This window comes from Ips typographus, linkage group LG13, assembly GCF_016097725.1.
Source record: "Ips typographus isolate SLU linkage group LG13, UJ_Ityp_2.0, whole genome shotgun sequence".
Taxonomy (NCBI): domain Eukaryota; kingdom Metazoa; phylum Arthropoda; class Insecta; order Coleoptera; family Curculionidae; genus Ips; species Ips typographus.
The window spans coordinates 2,573,837-2,594,503 of NC_138434.1; the positions used below are offsets into that span (position 1 = coordinate 2,573,837).

At 32.7% G+C, this 20,667-nt stretch overlaps 2 protein-coding genes across 8 annotated transcripts in view; both read left to right on the forward strand.

Moving 5' to 3' along the window:
- CalpA (calpain A) overlaps positions 1 to 20,667 on the forward strand; it is a 149,385-nt gene that overhangs the window by 50,357 nt on the left and 78,361 nt on the right. The window lies entirely within an intron of this gene.
- Positions 1 to 20,667, forward strand: part of LOC145737159 (uncharacterized) — a 55,925-nt gene that overhangs the window by 28,096 nt on the left and 7,162 nt on the right. Inside the window, exons 3-4 of the mRNA XM_081991748.1 lie at positions 1,193 to 1,410; positions 5,558 to 5,693. Of these exons, the coding sequence (XP_081847874.1) occupies positions 1,193 to 1,410; positions 5,558 to 5,693 (354 nt within the window). The remainder of the gene's footprint in view (positions 1 to 1,192; positions 1,411 to 5,557; positions 5,694 to 20,667) is intronic.

Sequence of the window (20,667 nt, forward strand, 5' to 3'; positions counted from 1 at the left end):
GGCTGTAAAGTTGTCTCTGACGTCACAACTGTCAAAATCCTGCTCATAAACCGATAAATCTTATTAAATCTTAAATGTATTTTACAATTTTGTCTAATAAATGGGAACTTGAAGTTTTGACGTAATTGACAGTTGTCACGTGACCCGAAAAAAGTGTCATCTGACGTCACATTTTTTTAAACTCTTTTAAAAAATCTACCAAATTATACAGGAGCGTACTCAAAATTTTCAGAAATTTTCAATAATTTTACAAGACAAGTCAATGGATCTGTTGACTTGTTTCACCCTGTATTTTGTTAACCTAAAGTAGGAAAATTTTGACTTTAAACACTGCTAAACTGCAGGACCGTACTAAATGTTTTAATTTTTTATTTTAGTGGCTGTGAGTTAAATTCAAACAATCCAAGTTATACTTCTTATTGTAGTTTACCTGTTTTCGATGTTTCTGAACTAATTAATTTTCCTTTTAAGCCAATAATTGAAAATTGAATCCAAAATTACCAGAATAATCCAATTAGCCATCTAAATTCGTTGCCGCTTATTTATATGCAGGGAACACACTCGAAAACACTAAACTCATGCAGTCTCGTATTTAATCCAATTAAACTTTAAAACGCGCAATAAAATTCCATTTATCGACTACAAAATATATTCAAATATATTTTTTTTCGCTGTCACTGAACGTGTATTTAAGCTAAAATTGTGTTGGAGTTAAGCAGACCGCGTAAACTCACTAAAAGTGTCAAATTGTAAAGCTCGCGTCCCACATCGCTGTATTTCATTGGGTGCAACGCAACATAAAAAACGCCCTTTCAAAGTTAGTTTTAAGGTTAGGAACTTAATTTTTTTGCTTAATTATAGCGTAAACCTAGTAGATATCCAGGAAATTTTTTTCAGAATTTTTGCCGCTCAAATTATTAAGTTGTGTTTAAAAATAATAATTAGTGAACTCTCAACCTTTATCACTGTAATTCATCCTGTGCAACCCTACAGTTAAGGTGTCATAAAACTTTTAGTTTTTAGGTTAGAATTTTGATTTTTGGGTAAATTGTAGCTTTAGCATTAAAGAATAAGAAAAAAAATTAAAACTTTTTAAATGTCGAGTTATAATAAAAGTAGCGGTAAACTTTTTAAACGCTCTCACATATTTAGTTTTAAGATTGGAGCGTTGATTTTTTTGTTCAATTTTCAGAGGTGTACTCATCCAGGGGTGGATTGAAATGGATTCGAGTAAACGTACCGCAATATCGAGTGCCCGGTGAGAGTGCTCAACTGCAATGCGACTATGATCTGGGCAATCTCACTTTATACTCAGTCAAATGGTATAAAGATCACGAGGAATTCTACCGTTACGTGCCAAAATCCCGGCCCCAGTCCAATTCCTACCAAGTGGAAGGAGTTCTAGTCAATGTAAGTGCTCATCCTGTATATTAATTATAAGTTTCACATTTTGAAGGAAATTTACCGGTAAACTTTACGACAAGTCGTAAATATCACTTGGGGTAATGGAGCGTTTGAATGGGGCTCTATTTCAGTGAATGTCACCTGTTTTCTTATAATAATGGCTTTCTTAGAAGTCTCGACACATGGAGAACACAATTTAAGTGGTTATGATAGTCGTTTTATTGTTTTTTTTTCACATAATTCAAAAATGTATGATTATCAGTAAACCTTTTCATATTAAATTGTTTTGAAATAAGTAAAGAAACCCAAGAAATTCAGAAAATTAATTAAATTAAACTGTAAAACATCAAATTTTACTTAAAACATAATTTAGGTGATTATGATAGTCGTTTTATTGGTTTTTTTCACATAATTCATAAATATATGATTGTCACTAAACCTTTTCATAGTAAATTGTTTCTAAATAAGTAAAGTAACTTAAGAAATTCAGAAAATTAATTGAATTGAACTGTAAAACTTAAAATTTTATTTAAAACATAATTTAGGTGGTTATGATAGTCGTTTATTTTATTTTTCACATAATTCATAAATGTATGATTGTCACTAAACCTTTTCATAGTAAATTATTTCCAAATAAGTAAAGTAACCCAAGAAATTTAGAAAATTAATTAAATTAAACTGTAAAACATAAAATTTTACTTAAAACATAATTTAGGTGGTTATGATAGTCGTTTTATTTTATTTTTCACATAATTCATAAATGTATGATCGTCACTAAACCTTTTCATAGTAAATTGTTTCTAAATAAGTAAAGTTACCCAAGAAATTCAGAAAATTAATTAAATTAAACTGTAAAACATAAAATTTTACTTAAAACATAATTTAGGCGGTTATGATAGTCGTTTTATTGTTTTTTTTTAATTGAATTCATAAATGTATGATTGTCACTAAACCTTTTTATTTATTTCTAAATAAGTAAAGTAACCCAAGAAATTCAGAAAATTAATTAAATTAAACTGTAAAACATACAATTTTACTTAAAACATAATTTGGGTGGTTATGACGCACATTTAAATAAAATTGTATTTAATAAGACATTTTTGAAACCACTGTTAGTAGGGTACAAAACAATAGTTAGGTTAGGTACAAAACAGTTTGAGTGTCACTGATGTAACAACAGTAAAATCTACAAAATTAAGCTAAAATTTTGGAAATAAGCTTAATTTTGTTTGTCTCAAATCAGTGTTAAAAAATAGTAAACTCCAAACATGTTGAGAACCGCTGATATTGCAAATAAGCTAAATTTTAGATGTCTCGAATCAGGGTGAATAAAACATTTAAAAAACTACTAACCGGCTAGATTAACATAAAACATTTGAAGTGTCACTGACCTAAACGCACAGTAAAATTTCAAAACTTGGAGAAACATTTTGAGAGCCGCTGAAACTGCAAAAAAGGCTTAATGTTGTTCGACTCACGTCAAGTGTATTAAGACATTTTGAATGCCACTGACTTTGGTTAGGTTAGGGATAAAACAGTTTGAGTGCCACTGATGTAACAGCAGCAAAATCTACCAAATTAAGGTAAAATTTTGAAAACCACTGACAGATTAGGTTAGAACTTGACATGTTTTGAGTGCTACTTGTTCATAGTAACCGATGCAATTATGTACAAAATACAATTTTAATGAAATATGCGTCATAACCACCCAAATTATGTTTTGTAGTAAAATTGTATGTTTTACAGTTTAATATAAATAATTTACTGAATTTCTTGGCTTACTTTACTTATTTATAAACAATTTACTATGACAAGGTTTAGTGACAATCGTACTTGTGATGGTGTATTTAATATATTTGGGTAAATACAAATTTTCAGTGTAAACCAATCCAAAATGGACGTAAGCCAGAGAATTCAAAAATCACAATTTTTTTTAATAGAAACACCCTGTATACCTGAAAAAGATTGATTTGCTTAATTTTAGGGTTAGGGTCAACTAGTTTTTACTAAATTATGTTGTAATTAATTATTATGTAATGTGCATAATTTATATGGTTAGGATGGTCGTTTGTTTAATTTTAGTTGGTTTGCGTTTATAAAATGTGGAATTTTACTGAAAATAGAGTGTTATGATGAAAAAATGATTGAAAATTGAAAATTTGCATAATTTAGATGGTTATGATGGTCATTTATTTAAAATTTTAATTTTTGTCTTTGTTAGGTCAGAATTTGAATTTATTATTAAATGTGAGGTTTTCAGGTTAATGATACAACTAACCCAAAAAAGCTAAAAAGCTTCAAAGTAGCGAACCTCCTATACAAACTGAAAATTAAAATGAAAACATCAATAATACATCGATGGTGGTTTTAACTGATTGATATTCACCCCGTTTCACTGTATTACAGTTGGGGGAAGGTGGGGGTAATGGACCACGTTCCCAATTTAACCAAAAAAGCAAATAAAATAATAAAGAGGGCGCTCGATTCGCTTTCAAAGCCAATAAATTCGCGGACGACCAAGTTTCTTAACTCCGGTCACATCCACTCGATCAGAATGTGCTATTATGAGACGAATGGCAAAATACAGGCTGCAATTTTGCCCACGTGACTTGCCTTTGAACAGGAAAAAAAAAGGCTTCAAAAGCGGAATTTAATATAAAACATGGCGACGACAAGCTTTATCTGCCAGAAAACAAGTTCGAACCGGTGTTATGAAATATTATGCAGGTGAAACGTTATATAATAAATCTGCAGAAGGGGGAAAAATCGATGACACTTCCTCTTTCAGGTCACATTTAGTCGATCAGAGTAAATTTATTATAGCGGAGGGCGAAACGACAAAATACAGGCGGCAATCCTGCTACGTGTCTCAAATGTTGAGAACAAACGTTCTTTGTCTGTTTCTGCATAAAATATAACAAGAAAAAATAGTCGAAACCTGGCAAAATACATAACTCAAGTGAATATGATTGTCACTTTATTTTAAAAAAAATAAAGTGACAATCGTAATCACTCAAATTATGCACGTAAGTGAAAAGGTGCAATTTACCGTTTGGTTATTCACTCATTTACGGTGTTGTTCTTAAATACTAGTTTTATGATTAATATTACTAGAAAAATTAGTAAAAAACCTTTAAAATACATAACTCAAGTGAATATGATGTCAAAATCATTTAAAAATAAAGTGACGGAAGAAAAAAACGCCTTAAACGAGAAAAAAATGACCATCATAATCATACATGTTATGCACATTAAAACTATAAGAAATTAAGTTAATTTCTGTTTGGTTTCCACCGGAATAACTGTCTTATTTGACTGATATGCTATTGACTTTTATATGTCGATGGAAAGCTAATACAGTGGGCTTTCCAAGGATATGACTACATAGGTTGACAGTTTGAATCGCTTGGCTGCTAGAAGACTTCAAAAGGGCACAGTTAAAATTTTATGCACTGTTTTGTTTAAACCAAAGTAGGTGCCTTATTTGATTGACAAGGTATGTACTTTTATATGCCAATGGATAGCTAATAAAATGAGCTTTCTAAATATATGTCTACATAGGTTGATAGCTGTATTTGTTTGGCCGCTAGAGGGCTTTAAAGTTGACCAATGTTTTCTGCCCAATTTGTATGCTTTTAAAATGGAAATTTTAGCTTTGATGATCTACTAGACGAAACTGGTTTATTATTTGCAACCCTGTTTTCTACTAAAATTGTCACAATTGATGTCAGTATGATGGTCACTTTATGAAAAAACATAATTAGTTAGTTTATGATTGTCACTTCTTTAAAATTGTATAATTTTTGTTAGTAATTATGATTACAAGTATTCCAGTGCTATTAAAATGTTATTATTTGATCCCTGTTATTTAAAAATAAAGTGACAATCGTAAACATTCAAATTGAGAACGTTAGTGAATAATTTCAGTTTCCAGCTTTAAACTACAACAAAAAAAAAATAAACAAATGACCATCATAATCATGCATGTTATGCACATTGAAACTATATAAAATAGAGTTCATTCCTTTATTAACTAAAAAAAAGTGCCCTCTTTGCATCTAATTAAAAACCGCAATACTAAACGCCTTGCACCTTATATAACCTTTAAAGTGTCCTCAACAACGCCCTCTACAGTGACATTTTTTAATTGCAGATGTCTATGTCGGACAGCCGGAAAGTGGTGCTTCAATCTGTCAACTGGCAAACGAGTGGCGTGTACAAGTGCGAAGTGTCAGGGGAAGCGCCTACTTTTGTTAGTGCTGAAAGCGAAGCTCGTATGGAAGTCGTTTGTAAGTATTTTTTTAAATTTTACCACTAAACGGAACGTTGCATTAACACCACGCATAACTGGTTGGGTTACGATGGTCAGTTTGTTTCTTACACAATTTACTTGACTATGATGATGATTTGGCAACGCTGTTATATTCCAAAACGTTCCTCAAAGGCAAATTACTTATTTAACCGTCTCGCATCCATATAGCCGGAAGTAAATTGACTTGAAAGCGATTCTTCCGCCGTTTCAACTTCCTATTTCTACAACGTCAGCAACAGTAAGAATATTAGAGGTAAAAGGGGGTTTTGAGGCGAACACACTAAGATTTTGCATAAAAGCCACGATTGAGGTTTTAACCAGCAAAAAATTGAAAAAGTAAGTATCATACCCTAACAAAGTATGCATTTCGAATGATAATTACCAGGTTATTGTCTGGAGTAAGTTGTAATTATTATGCAAGTGCGTGACTGGTTGATATTGAAAGTTTAATCAGTTTTGTAGTAGCAAAGCGACCATCATGGCAAAAGTATTAAATAACAAGGTGGCAATCATAGTTTCATAAATTGTGATAAATATTTTATGAAAAAAGTGGGCGTCATCCACTCATCAATTATAACCATTCCAGTGGGGGAACAGAGTTGAAGATACTAAATTTATTTCATTTACTAGGACATTACCAGAACTGAAATTCTCAAGATTTTTGGCAAAATGTCTAAAAAGTCACAAGTGGCTTTTATGGCAATATTTAAGGTTTAGGTCACGTGACTTTTACGAGTGTTGTACAAAAACAGTCGCATGACTCGAATTTTACAAATTCGAGTTCACAAACCGTTGCACTACATACAATTTTTGAGAAATGTCAAAATAGTGCTTGACAGGTAATCAGAAATCGTTGCTCAAATTTGACGCCATCTAGCGGTCAAACTGTTTATGTTAGCAACCCAAGGAGACATATTTTTGGAAAGCTTAATTTACTGACTACCCATTGACATATAAAAGTTTATACTTTGTTAGTCAACTAAAGCAGTTATTTTGATTCAAACAAAACAGTTCAAGAAAATTGAACAGAAATAATTGGTCAACTTTGAGGCCCTCTAGCGGCCAAACAATTTAACCTATCTACCCATGTAGCCATATATTTGGAAAGATCATTTTATTAGCTATCTATCGACATATGAAAGTCCATACCCTATCCGTCAAATAAGACATTTATTTAAGTTCAAACAAAACAGGGCAAAAAAATCATAAAAGGGTGATGAAATAATAACCATCAGATTCAGTTCAATTATGACAAATTTAGTAGGAAACAGGGTTGAAAATAATAAACCAATTTTGTCTAGTAGGACATCATCAAATTTTTACATGATCTTAATTGGTTGTGAAATGTTGAAATAGTCACGTGTCTTGAATATTGTCACATTTCGGCATAAAAAATGTGTCACTTGACTTTTATGTCAAATTACCGAAATCGACACTTTTCAAAGTGTGGCAATTGGTCACGTGACCTAAATCGCTACATTACACATACATTTCGAAAAAACGTCAATATAACGATAATTGTTTACGCAGGTTAAATAGAAATCATCGCTTAAGTTTAACGCCACCTGACGGCCAAACGAGGTAAGCTATAAATTAATGTAACCATACTTTTGGAAAGTCCATTTTCTTAGCTATCCATAGACATATAAAAATCCATAGCTTATCAGTCAAATAAGACAGTTATTTGGATTTAAACAAAACAGTGCATAAAAATTGATTAGAAAACAATGGTCAACTTTAAAGCCCTCTAGCGGCCACTCGAATTCAGCTATCAACGAATGTAACCATATCTTTGGAAAGCCTATTTTATTAGTTTTCCATCGACATGTAAAAGTCAATAGCATATCAGTCAAATAAGACAGTTATTCAGGTTAAAACAAAACCTTGCATAAAAAAAGTGACAATCATACACTCCCAAATTATGTTTTTTTTAAATAAAGTGACCATCATACTCATATCAATTATGACAAATATTTGCAACTGAAACAGGGTGGGTTAGACTATTAAACAAGCGTTACGAGGTACTGGTAAAAAGTTTATAGCAGTCATAAAACTAGGGGGGCAAGTCGTAAAGTATTATACACAAACATCAAATTTGGGTTCGCGTGTCGTCGTAATGAAAGAGGTTAGGTAATACGGCCACCATTAAAATAAATGTGTAACAGCGAAACGATTAAAAGCTTTTATAACCCCCGCGTGCATGTTTATATTTACATCAATAATTCTGTATATACACGGAAATTTACGTGTAATACGAGCAAAGTTCGTTACTTCCATTAAATCCAAAACCGCTTCTAAGTTTACAAATTCATTACTGCAAAAGGGGAAATCTCCCTATTAGTAAGCCAACTAAAGTAGGTAAAGATCAATTTCAATATTGGTTGTTAATCAACTAAATTTGTAACTAGTATCAAATTATGAAAACTGTCAATAGAATTAAATTGTTTACAGATTCTCGTTGAAACAACATTTATCTCAGGATCAATTCAGTTTACAATAACGTCAGAACCGAAAATTAGAAAGTACCTTAAAATATTATTTTGTCATAATATGTTTGAGTATGATGGTCATTTTACTTTAGCTGAATTTTGAAAAATTATTTTGCCTAAACCAGTTTAAGTAGAGTTATGATTTTTGGGTGGTAAGTTGCCCTAAACCAGGGGTGTCACCAGAAAATGTTTTATTATAACCAGTTGACTAACAGTGCCGTAATGGTAAAAAAAACAACTTTAGTAACAAAAATGCTAAAATCACTGTTTGAAGCAGTTTTTACTGTTTTTTTAATTCGTTCAAGTAAATCTAGAAAGATTCATGCTTGGTGAGCCTAAAAACCAGGGTCGGACAAAAAAATTTAAAAAAAAATAATAAAAAAACAAAAAAATCATTATTCAGTGGAGTATGATGGTCACTTTACTTTAAATGAAAATTTTGAAAAATTATTTCTCTTAAACTAGCTTAAGAAGATTTTTATGATTTTTGGGTGGTAAGTTGCCCTAAACCAGGGGTGTCAGCAGAAAGTGTTTTATTAAAACCAGTTGACTAACAGGGCCGTAATGGTGAAAAATACAAGTTCAGTAACAAAAATGCTAAAATCATTGGTTGAAGCAGTTTTTAATGTTTCCTTAACTGATTCAAGTAAAACTATTAAGATTCAAGCTTGGTGAGTCTAAAAACCAGGGTCGGACATAAAAAAAAAAAAAAAAAAATTATTAAAAAACCAAAAAATCATAATGGAGTGAAGTATGATGGTCACTTTACTTAAATGAAAATTTTGAAAAATGATTTCTTTTAAACTGGCTTAAGAAGATTTATAATTTTTGTGTGGTAAGTTGCCCTAAATCAGGGGCGTGCGTTATTGAAACCAGTCCCCTGACAGGACCGTAATGGTGGAAAATCCAATAATAATTACAAACATGCTCAAATCAGTGGTTAAAACAGTTTTTACTGTACTTACTGTTTTAACTCGTTTAAGTAAAACTAGGAAGATTCATGCTTGGTGAGTCTAAAAAGCAGGGTGGGACATAAAAAAACAAAAAATCATAATTGAGCAGAGTATCACTTTACTTTGAATGAACATTTTGAAAAAAACAAAATTTTTTTTGAAACCATTCCACTGAAAAAGCCAAAATCAGCATTTGTAATTTTTCATAATTTATATGGATACGACTGTCAGTTTTTTAAACTTGAATAAAGAACCATCATACCCTGGCAAATTGTGTTTGCTGAATCTGTTCGAAACAGCATTGTTTTGTATAAGTAAGCACCTTGACAAACTTTAATCCAGTGGAAATATAAATCAACATGGAGTATCAGCAAGTTCAACTGCTCGAAAGTTTTATTTAAGCCTGGGAATTATTCATGGAATGGAAAAAAGTGCGGCAAAGTCCAATAAAAGTTTCTGGAGTTGCACTTCGATTTTAAAGGATTTCTGGTTCGGATTGCCTCTGTGTGTTCTATTTGGGGAATTCGTAATTTGTTGTTTATTTCCCTCCCGAATTTGCACTTAGATAAGTTCACAGTAAATGGAAGTTTTTCACCACTCAGAGGCGAGAAGAAAAATTGTTTTTACCTGCTTGTGACAAGGTTTCGATGAAAAATACGACTTTTACCGACTCAAGCCTGAAAGTAATAAAAAAGAGCCTTTATGTCCTTTTAAAAATTAGGACTGTTTTACGACCTATTCCGGCCGGAAAGTTATGTTTTTGGCTCGCATAACGTCCGTAGTAAAAGCTGATTAAGATCTACAGCCTTACAAGTTTCGATACTAAACTTGTAGCAAAAAAACTTGATTTTGCCCTTAAAATTGTCTTGTTCTCATAACTAAACAGGTTACAATAGCCACTTCTTTATAAAAACATCAATTTTTTCACAATTTGTTTGTATATGATGGCTGTTTTAAATTACTCATTGTTTTTTGGTAAAAAATATAGAAGCCACACTGCGATCAACACAGTGGCGTAGTGACCAAGTAAAAAAATCCATTAACGGTCTATTTTGCTTCAAAATTCTTCCAAAGTAGTTAAAAAGCATTTCAAAAGCTATATATAGCCAAATCGACTAGAATATTTCAAAACTGTCCAGAACCTTCTACCAAAAACCTTCTAGAGACATCTAGATAATTCTAAAATTCTCTAAAAACTTTCAAAATTGTCTCTCTGCATTAAGGAAATTTCAAAATGTTCTAGAACAATCTAGGAGCTTCTAAATGCTTCCAAAACAGTCAAAAAGCTATCCAAAACAACTAGAAGCTTTAAAAACAGTCTAGAACCCTCTAGAAACTCTCCAAAAACTTCTAGAACTTCCTAGAAACTTTCAGATAAATCTATAAAGAAAATGACAGTTTTAAGCACATTTTTGGAATCCTCATTAAATTTCCTATCTTTTAACATTAAAAAAACACTCAAAATCGAGTACAGTCGAGGAGAAAAGCAGGATCTAAGTTTGACCTGTCAAAAACACAGTTTAAAAAGACAGTCAGGGACGAAATTGCCTATAAAACTCACTTGGAGTAAGAAAATGACAGGTTCAAGCACATTTTTGGAATCCTCACTAAATTTCCTGTCTAATGACATAAGAAACACATTAAAAAATTTAGTACAGTTAGGGAGAAAAGTTGTGTCAAAGATTGACTGTCAGAAACCCAGTTTGAAAAGACAGTCAGTGACATAATCGTCAGTAAAACTCACTTGGAGTGAGAAAATTACAGTTTTAAGCACATTTTTGTAATCCTCATTAAATTTTCTGTCTAATGACATAAGAAACATTAAAAAATCTAGTACAGTCGAGGAGAAAAGCAGGATCAAAGTTTGACGTGTCAAAAACACAGTTTAAAAAGACAGTCAGGGACGAAATTGCCTGTAAAACTCACTTAGAGTAAGAAAATGACAGTTTCAAGCACATTTTTGGAATCCTCACTAAATTTCCTGTCTAATGACATAAGAAACACATTAAAAAATCTAGTACAGTCAGGGAGGAAAGTAGTGTCAAAGATTGAACTGTCAGAAACACAGTTTGAAAGGACAGTCAGGGACAAAATCGCTTGTAAAACCCACTTGGAGTGGGAAAATGACTGTTTTAAGCACATTTTTGGAATCCTCATTAATTTTTCTCTCCAATGACACGAAAGACATTACAAAATTTGGTAAAGCCAAGGAGAAAACCGGTGTCAAAATTTGAACTGCCCGAAACACAGTTTGAAAGGACAGTCAGGGACACAATTGCTTGTAAAACCCACTTGGAGTAAGAAAATGATTGTTTTAAGCACATTTTTGAAATCCTCATTAAATTTCCTATCTTTTAACATTAAAAAAACTTTCAAAATCGAGTACAGTCGCGGAGAAAAGCAGGATCAAAGTTTGACCTGTCAAAAACACAGTTTAAAAAGACAGTCAGGGACAAAACAAAATTGCCTGTAAAACTCACTTAGAGTAAGAAAATGACAGTTTCAAGCAAATTTTTGGAATCCTCACTAAATTTCCTGTCTAATGACATAAAAAACACATTAAAAAATCTAGTACAGTCAGGGAGAAAAGTAGTGTCAAAGATAAAAATTTCTCGAACAATTTAGAAACTTTTAATAGCTGCTAAAGCAGCCAAAGGACGTTTCAAAAGCTGTCCAAACAAGCTAGAAGCTTTCAAAACTGTTTATAAATATTCAGAAATTTCTAAAAGGTTCTAGAACAGAAAAGAATTATCAAAAACCACGTGACAATCCTAGGAAATTAAACAAATATTTTGTTATTCATAATTTGTTAGGGTATGATGGTCACTTTTCTTTTAAATTTGTTAGTTTGTGCAGAAAATGCTGTTAAACTGTCTAAATTACTGATTGAACTTGCAAAATGCTTAAACTACACATTAAACATGCTTATACAGGATGTCCCAAAAAAATGCTGTAAATCGTTGAAAAACACCCCTGTATTTGAAAAATTTAAAAACCTCGTAGCAATCCTAGAAAATAAAATCATACTTTTAATTTTTCATAATTTGTTAAGTTATGATGGTCACTTTTCTTAAATTGCTGATTTACATCGTTTATTCAGCTACAAACTGTACGTAGACTATTTTTTTGTGAATCGAGGTAAAAATAACGAGCATCTAAAGAAATTGGCTGTCGTCTGCAAAAAAATGCTTTGTAAAACGTCTCCCGCATGCTCTTTGAACGTCTCTAATAATCTGTATCAATATTAGAGCAGACGACGTTTCTAGAAATTTCCAGTTAACTAGGCATTTTGAATAGTAGAATTTCACTTTTTCCCGAAATTTTTGCCCCTTTAAATTAGGTAAAGTTGGGGTGGGAAAAAAAGGCTAATGGATGTTTTTGATGTTCCTAATGTGCATTACCTTAAATAGACTATCAATTTGAACTGTCTGGTTAACGCTGACGGTTCATCTATTACCTTAGTGCCTCAACAAATCGAGTCCATTGTGTGTCTCGAAATGATAAATTGCGAATAATAAGTAATACTTTCGGTGCATTTCGTTTAACTTTCGCACTTGCACACACACATACACGCCGGCAATACGAAACGGAAATTAAATTTTAAATTACCCCGTCGATAATCCAGTCCTGGAATATAATACACACACGAAAGGTCGATTATGGATTGGGCGAAGAAAATACAACTTTACGACTAAAATACTACTCAGGTAATCGGTAAAGTTACCTGAAAGTTAGGAACTCAGTAATAATGAAATTAGTTTTTAAAAACCGTATGAAAATTGACAAAAAATTACTAGTTCTGTATCAAGGGGCGTGGTTATAACAAGATCCGCCCACATGACCAGCCAAACCTTACGAGGAGGCGTGGTTAACAATATAGCACACGCCCATTATTAAAAAAGTGACACATGAAGGAATTTTACAATCGTGGAAATGTTAAAACATTGAATTAGTCCAATTAACCATTAAAATTGTTTGTAAATATCCAAAAACCTTAAAATCTAGTCTATTTCTGTGTTAAGGGGCGTGGTTATCCGTAGAACACGCCCACTGTAAAAAGATAACCTGACTGAATTTCACTAGTTTGGAAATGTGGGAAAACTGTAATAGTTTCAATTAACTTTTAGGAAGTTCTGTAAATTGTAAAAATCCTTAAAATCAGGTCTATTTTTGTTTCAAGGGGCGTGGTTAACAGTAGAACACTCCCACTGTCAAAAATAACACGTGACTGAATTTCACTGCAAGCAAGCTTAAAGCCCTATTTCTGTGATAGGGGCGTGGTTATTGCAAGCTCCGTCCTACGAGAAAAATCAAATCCCTAAAGGCGTGGTAACTAACAGGACACGCCCACTTTTTAAGTAACTAATGCGTTCTGAAACAAACGAGAGGCGTGGCTTCCACAAGCTCCGCCCACAATTACTGCAAATCCAAACCCTAAAAGGCGTGGTTACATTTGGTGACAAAATTTTAGTACTTTATATCTGAAAAATGGTAGATTATGGAAAAAAATGCCCCACTTGAGGAAAATTGCCTGTTGGTCCCAATAGTCACGTGACCAAATTTCACTTTCGGAGTTGCAGTGCAAAATATAACGGAACGACCGAGAGAGTGATGAAAAAATCGAAATTTAAGATTTCACAGAACTCACATTATAAAAGTGCGATTTAAGTGATTTTTGCGCCGGATGGTAGCTTAGACTGTAGTCAATCCACAGTAAAAAAATAAACGCCATCAGACTTAACCCAGAGGCGTAGCAGACTCAGAAACCCAGGAAAACGGCAAAAACGTGAAATTCAGTGTCCGCGAACGGCCAAAACGCCATAACTCACATTAAAAACTTCCGATTTGAGTGATTTTTGCGCCAGATGGTAGCTTAGACTGTACTCAATTTACAGTAAAAAAATCAACATCATCAGACTTAATCCAGAGGCGTAGCAGGCCCAGAAACCCAGGAAACAGCAAAAACGTGAAATTTAGTGTCCGCGAACGGCAAAAACACCATAACTCACATTCTAAACGTCCGATTTAAGTAATTCTTGCGTGAGCCGGTAGCTTAGACTGTAGTCAATCGACAGTAAAAAAATAAACACCATCAGACTTAACCCAGGGGCGTAGCAGCCCAAGAAACCCAGAAAAACAGCAAAAACGTGAAATTCAATGTCCGCGAACGGCAAAACGCCATAACTCACATTCTAAACGTCCGATTTGAGTGATTTTTGCGCCAGATGGTAGCTTAGACTGTACTCAATTTAGAGTAAAAAAATCAACATCATCAGACTTAATCCAGAGGCGTAGCAGGATCAGAAATCCAGAAACACCGCAAAAACGTGAAATTAAGTGTCCGCGAACGGCCAAAACGCCATAACTCACATTCTAAACGTCCGATTTAAGTGATTTTTGTGCTGGATGGTAGCTTAGACTGTAGTCATCCACAATAAAAAAATCAACACTATCAGACTTCATCCAGGGGCGTAGCAGCCCTAAAAACCCAGGAAACAGCAAAAACGTGAAATTCAGTGTCCGCGAACGGAAAAAACGCCATAACTCACATTCTAAACGTCCGATTTGAGTGATTTTTGTGCCGGATGGTAGATTAGACAGTAGTAATCCACAGTAAAAAAATCACCTGGTTCAGACTTAATCCAGGGGCGTAGCAGCCCTAGAAACCCAAGAAAACAGCAAAAAGGTAAAATTTAGTGTCCGCGAACGGCAAAAACGCCATAACTCACATTCTAAACGTCCGATTTGAGTGATTTTTGCGCCAGATGGTAGCTTAGATTGTACTCAATTTACAGTAAAAAAATCAACATCATCAGACTTTATCCAGAAGCGTAGCAGGCCCAGAAACCGAGGAAACAGCAAAAACGTGAAATTCAGTGCACGAACGGCAAAAACACCATAACTCACATTCTAAAATTGCGATTTAAGTGATTTTTGCGCCGGATGGTAGCTTAGACTGTACTCCGAAATTATTTGACGTATTCTAGATATTTATGGCTTGTCTGGACAGTGAAAATTCCAATTAAGTTGTCTGTAATTATACATAAATTGCCTTAGAAAATTCCAAATATCACCTTGTAGGACGCAGCTGCAAAATTACCGCATAGCCTGCTACGAAGCTATAAAACTGTTAATAAAATCACACATACACACACAACGAGCTAAATTTGCAGCTGCATTCCAAATATTCGAACCGATCTAGCGCTTTTAATTGCCAAATTCGATTTTGTACAACCGTTGCATATTTAATAACAATTTTTCATAATCGAAGTGGATACGATGGTCCGTTTTTTATGTAAATATTTAATTTCTTTCGCCTAAAAACCGAATAAAAGTTATACGGAGATCCATAAAATCTTCATGTTAGTACAAATTGCAAGCGGGAAAATTTATGAAACAGTACGTAAAAGTAGGAATTTATTGCCATGTTTAAGGGTTGTTTCTGCTAGGTAGCTTTCGTCTCTCATTTATTATTAACTTTTCGCATCTATCATTTTAAATGTTCAGCCGAAACTCAAGATTAAATTGCAACAATTTTCTTTACATTTTCCACGTGCTTTTTACCTTTAAAAACGTTTGGAAGTCTAGATTTGTTCGAGAATTTTTTGAAAACTTCTAGATTGTTTTGAAAGCCTTCAGATGGTTTTGGGAGAAGTTGGAAGCTCCAAGATTGTTCTAGTTGACTTACAGAAGCTTTTAGACTATTTTTAAATTATCTGAAAGCTTCTGGACTGTTTTGGAAGCAATTTGAAGATTCTGAACCGTTCCTGAAACTTTTAAGTTGTTTTAGAATTATTCGGAAATTTCTAGAGTAATATAGAAGCTTTTGGGAGTTTCTAGAAAGTTTTGGACAGTTTTTTAACAGCATTTTCTGCATAAATCAGGAATTTAAAAAAGTGACCATCATACCCGAACAAATTATGAATAACTACATTTTTTACTTATTTTTCAAGATGGTCAGTTTGATGGGCCTAGACTGTTCTAGAACCTTTCTAGAATGCTGTGGAAGCTTATACAGTTTTGTTACGACAGTTTTGAGAGCTTCTAGCCTTTTTGACGGTTTTAAGACCGTTTGGAAGTTTCTAGATTGTTCGAGAAGTTTTTGGACATATTTAGAAGTTTCTGGAAGCTTCTAAACGGTTTTGAAAGCTTTCAGATTGTTTTGAAAGTAGTTGACAGCTTGTAGATTGTTCTAGGATTTTTTTAAAAACTTATAGAAGCTTTTCGAAGCTTATAAACTTTTTTCAAAGCTACTTAGGCTCTTTCTACTACTTTAGAATCATTTAAAAATGTTTAAGTTGTTTTAAAGGCTTTCTGGAGATTCTAAAAGTTTCTGGAAAACTTTTACAAAATTTTAGAATTATCTGGAAGATTCTAGACTGTTTTGGGAGCAATTTCAAGTTCCTGAACCGTTTTGGAAGCTTTTAAATTGTTTTAGAATTATTAGAAAATTTCTAGAGTAATATAGAAGCTTTTGGGAGTTTCTAGAAAGTTTTGGACAGTTTCGAAAAATACAAATAGTAATTTAGACAGTTTTTTAACAGCATTTTCTGAATAAATCAGCAATTTAAAAAAGTGACCATCATACTCGAACAAATTATGAAAAACTACATTTTTTACTTATTTCTCAAGATGGTCACGTGGTGTTTGATGGGCCTAGATTGTTCTAGAACCTTTCTAGAATGCTGTGGAAGCTTATAGACAGTTTTGACAGCTTTTAGCTTCGTTGGATTGCTTTTGAAATTGTTTTCTACTGTTTTAAGAGCGTTCGGAAGTTTCTAGATTGTTCGAGAAACTTTTAGAGGTTTCTGGAAGCTTATAAACGGTTTTGAAAGCTTTCAGATTGTTTGTAAAGAAGTTGTAAGCTTGGAGATTGTTCTAGAAGCTTTTTAAATACTTTTGGAAGCTTATAAACAGTATTGAAAGCTTTTTAACCTCTTTCGAGTACTTTAAGAGCATTTGAGAATGTCTTGGTTGTTTGAAAAGCTTTTGAGAGTTTCTGGAGGCTTATGGACAGTTTTGAAAGCTTCTAGTCAGTTTAGAAAAAATTTGAAACGTGTTTTAAATGTTTTGGGGGCATTTGAAAGTTTCTAGAAGCTTCTGGAAACGGTTAGAAAGTTTTAAAATTACCTGAAAGCTTCCAGATTGTTTTGGAAGCAATTTGAAGATTCTGAACCGTTCTGGAAGCTTTTAAGAAGAGAAGAGAGAAAATTATTAGAAAATTTCTAGAATAATATATTCGCTTTTAAAAATAAAAATAGTAATTTAGACAGTTTTTTAACAGCATTTTCTGCAAAAATCAGCAATTTAAAAAAGTGACCGTCATAACCCAACAAATTATGAAAAACTACATTTTTTACTTATTTCTTAAGATGGTCACGTGGTGTTTGATGGGCCTAACTGTTCTCAAACCCTTCTAGAATGCTGTGGAAGCTTATAGACAGTTCTGAAAGCTTCTAGCTTCTTTGGATTGTTTTTGAAATAGTTTTCTACTGTTTTAAGAGCGTTTGGAAGTTTTTAGATTGTTCAAGAACTTTTTGGAAATTTGTAGCAGTTTCTGGAAACTTCTAAACGATTTTGATAGCTTTCAGATTGTTTTGGGAACCATTGAAAACTTCTAGATTGTTCCAGAAGCTTTAAAATTATCTGGAAGTTTCAAAAAGCTTCTGGAAGTTTCTGGTGGGTTCTGGAAGCTTATGGACAATTTTGAAAGCTTGTAGTCAGTTTGGAAAGCTTTTGAAATGCCTTTTAAACGCATTTAGACCGTTCTGGAAGCCCGTTTTGGGAGTTTCTAGATGGTTCTAGATAGTTTTTAAAAATACAGCAGTAATTTAGACAGTTTATTAGCATTTTCTGCATAAATTTAAATAAAAAATTACCATCATACCTCAATAAATTATGAAAAATAAAATTTATTTTTTATTTTCTAGAATGGTCACGTGACCTTTAAATTTTCCAAATATAGGGTGAGTTGCCTGGTAAATTTCCAAGCGTTCATCAACGATTTACAACAATAAACACTTTTTTGCATTTTGCAAGTTCAGTCAGTAATTTAACAGAATTTTCTGTATATAAATCAGCAATTTAAAACAAACGACCGTCATACCCGAACAAATTATGAAAAACAACATTTTTTTTCCTGTGATTAAGGTTTTTGATGTAAGTTCCTAGATTGTTATAGAAATTTGAGAATTTCTAAAAATTTTAAATTTTTTAGTTGAATATTTATAGTTAGAGCCAAAGAAAAGTGACAGCTGGCATTTTCACTACAACTGTCATTTTTAGTTTGGATTGGCCACAACCATGAAAAGACAACACTAATAAAATAAAACCGTTTTTCCAGTTACAACTGATGGTGTTTGGGAGCACAGTATGATTTGTCATTAAGTTGCATTTTGGTCGATCACTCAAAAACCGTAAAAGTAAAAAATGTGAAATTTGGTCACGTGACTACTCGGACCGATAGCCAACTTTTATCATCTCAGGCAATTTTCAATACAACGCGCCGTTTTCGAGATATTAAGAGACATTTGTAAAAAATACACATTAAATTTTAATGCAGGATAAGTGTTAATCATATTCAAACAAATTATGAAATAGTCATTTGTGTATCATAATCGTACCAGTTATGATTTTTTTAATAAAATGGCTATCATAATGGATTAAATTGTGTGATTTAAATGAAAATGTTTTTACCCTTATTCAACTAAACTTTAAAGGTAGTAAACACAGTGGCGTAGGCACTCAAATACAAGAATAATGCGTTATTGCCTAGTAAAAGTGGGGTGAGAGTAAGATCGAGCTGATAGGAAACATAAAACGAAATGATCGGTCATTCTCAAGGTTAATAACGTCGTGCGACATGAAAAACTATCGACTTATGCACACGAAAGTGTGTTTGCTTTGTTCGGTTTGAAAATTTCCTTTGTTAAAATACAAAAAATTCCTGTCCAGTGTTGATTTAAGTTAGATAGTAATATGCATCTCTGCCAGTCAGTTTGTTGGGGAGAAACCTGTCAAAACTTTCCCGAATTTATGGAATCCGTTTTTAAAGGCGCCAAGATATACACAAAAGCAAAAAACGTGAGGCCGTTTCACCTGATGAGAAAAGTTTACAATGGTTACAACTCGAAATGAAAAGTTTTGAAAAAGTGTTTCGAGGGAACTTTATTACGGAAACTTTTAATTTATTGTTGTTGCCTAAAGTTGCCCACTACTCAATGTTCTATAAAGGTTTTCAGCTTGAAATTTTAATAAAATGTACACTTACAGTTGTTGGTTTGAGTGGAAAATGGCTGAAATTTAGTTATATCAATCAGAAAAAAATAAACACAAAAATCAATTGCTGAAAACTTTAAAAATAAATAAGTGACCATCATAACCCCCCAAGTTATGACACTTTTTTTTAACTGTTTTAATAGTTCAAAATATTTCTAAAAATCTGTAATATTAAAAGAAAACATATGAAATAACTGTCTTAAATTGAATTTAATAGTGTTCTGGGCTACTAAAGTCATAACTTAGTTGGGTATGATGGTCACTTATTTAGTTTCACATTTTTTAGTATAATTTCATTGATTTGTTCTCTAATTTAAGAATTCTGTTATTTTGCAAGTTATAACACCAAACTGATGTCAAGTAAATAGTGCTGTCTTTGACAGGTCACTATTTGGTTATTTTGACAGTTGTAAAGTTCTAGTTGTGACCACTGTGTAGCCTTTAAATTCCCCTTTAAATATTCTGTTAAAATACAACAGCAAATTTAAAAAAAAAAACAAATTGGTGTGGATTATCATTAAGGACTAGTTTTGCTTATGAACAACTTCCACTCTTACGGCAAACCTTGATTAGGCAAAAAAATTGTTTCAAACGAGTTTCCACCATAACGACCCTGATTTTGTTTGTGCATTTTATCAATTTGACGGTTTCCTTTCGCCTACAAATTGCTACGTCCCCCTCGTTTCCAGACAAAAAAGAAAACGATTACCTAATCATTCTTTGATCGATATTTCACTCGAAATGTACAATTTGTGTGTATAAATAACACTCGTATATCAATATGGGCAGGTTCATTTCCACGTTTTCTTTACAACTCTAATCTTATTTTTTCTTACTCTCTGACACATAAATTGCATAATCTTGAAAGATATGATTCACATTTTTTTTTTACAAACACAACTTGTAAGACTACGACACACATTTCATTTCGGTTGAAAGCATATGGATTGGGAACGTAATGGAAACCAAATATGCTGTATTTACACAATTTTTCCCTTCAGTTTTGTTGGTTTAAAATGATATTGAAATTTCTTTTTTTTTGCAAGCAAATCCTAATAATCCTTTCGTGTGGTTCAACGTGGCAATAAAACAGGTCGCTTTATGGTGGTCATTTGCTAACTAACACAGTCACGCAAACTCCTCAATTTTTTTGTGTCATTTAAGTGATTAGCATTACTTGCCACTTTTTGCCCTTTTCTATCACATACCTGACAAAAGAGATTTGAATATT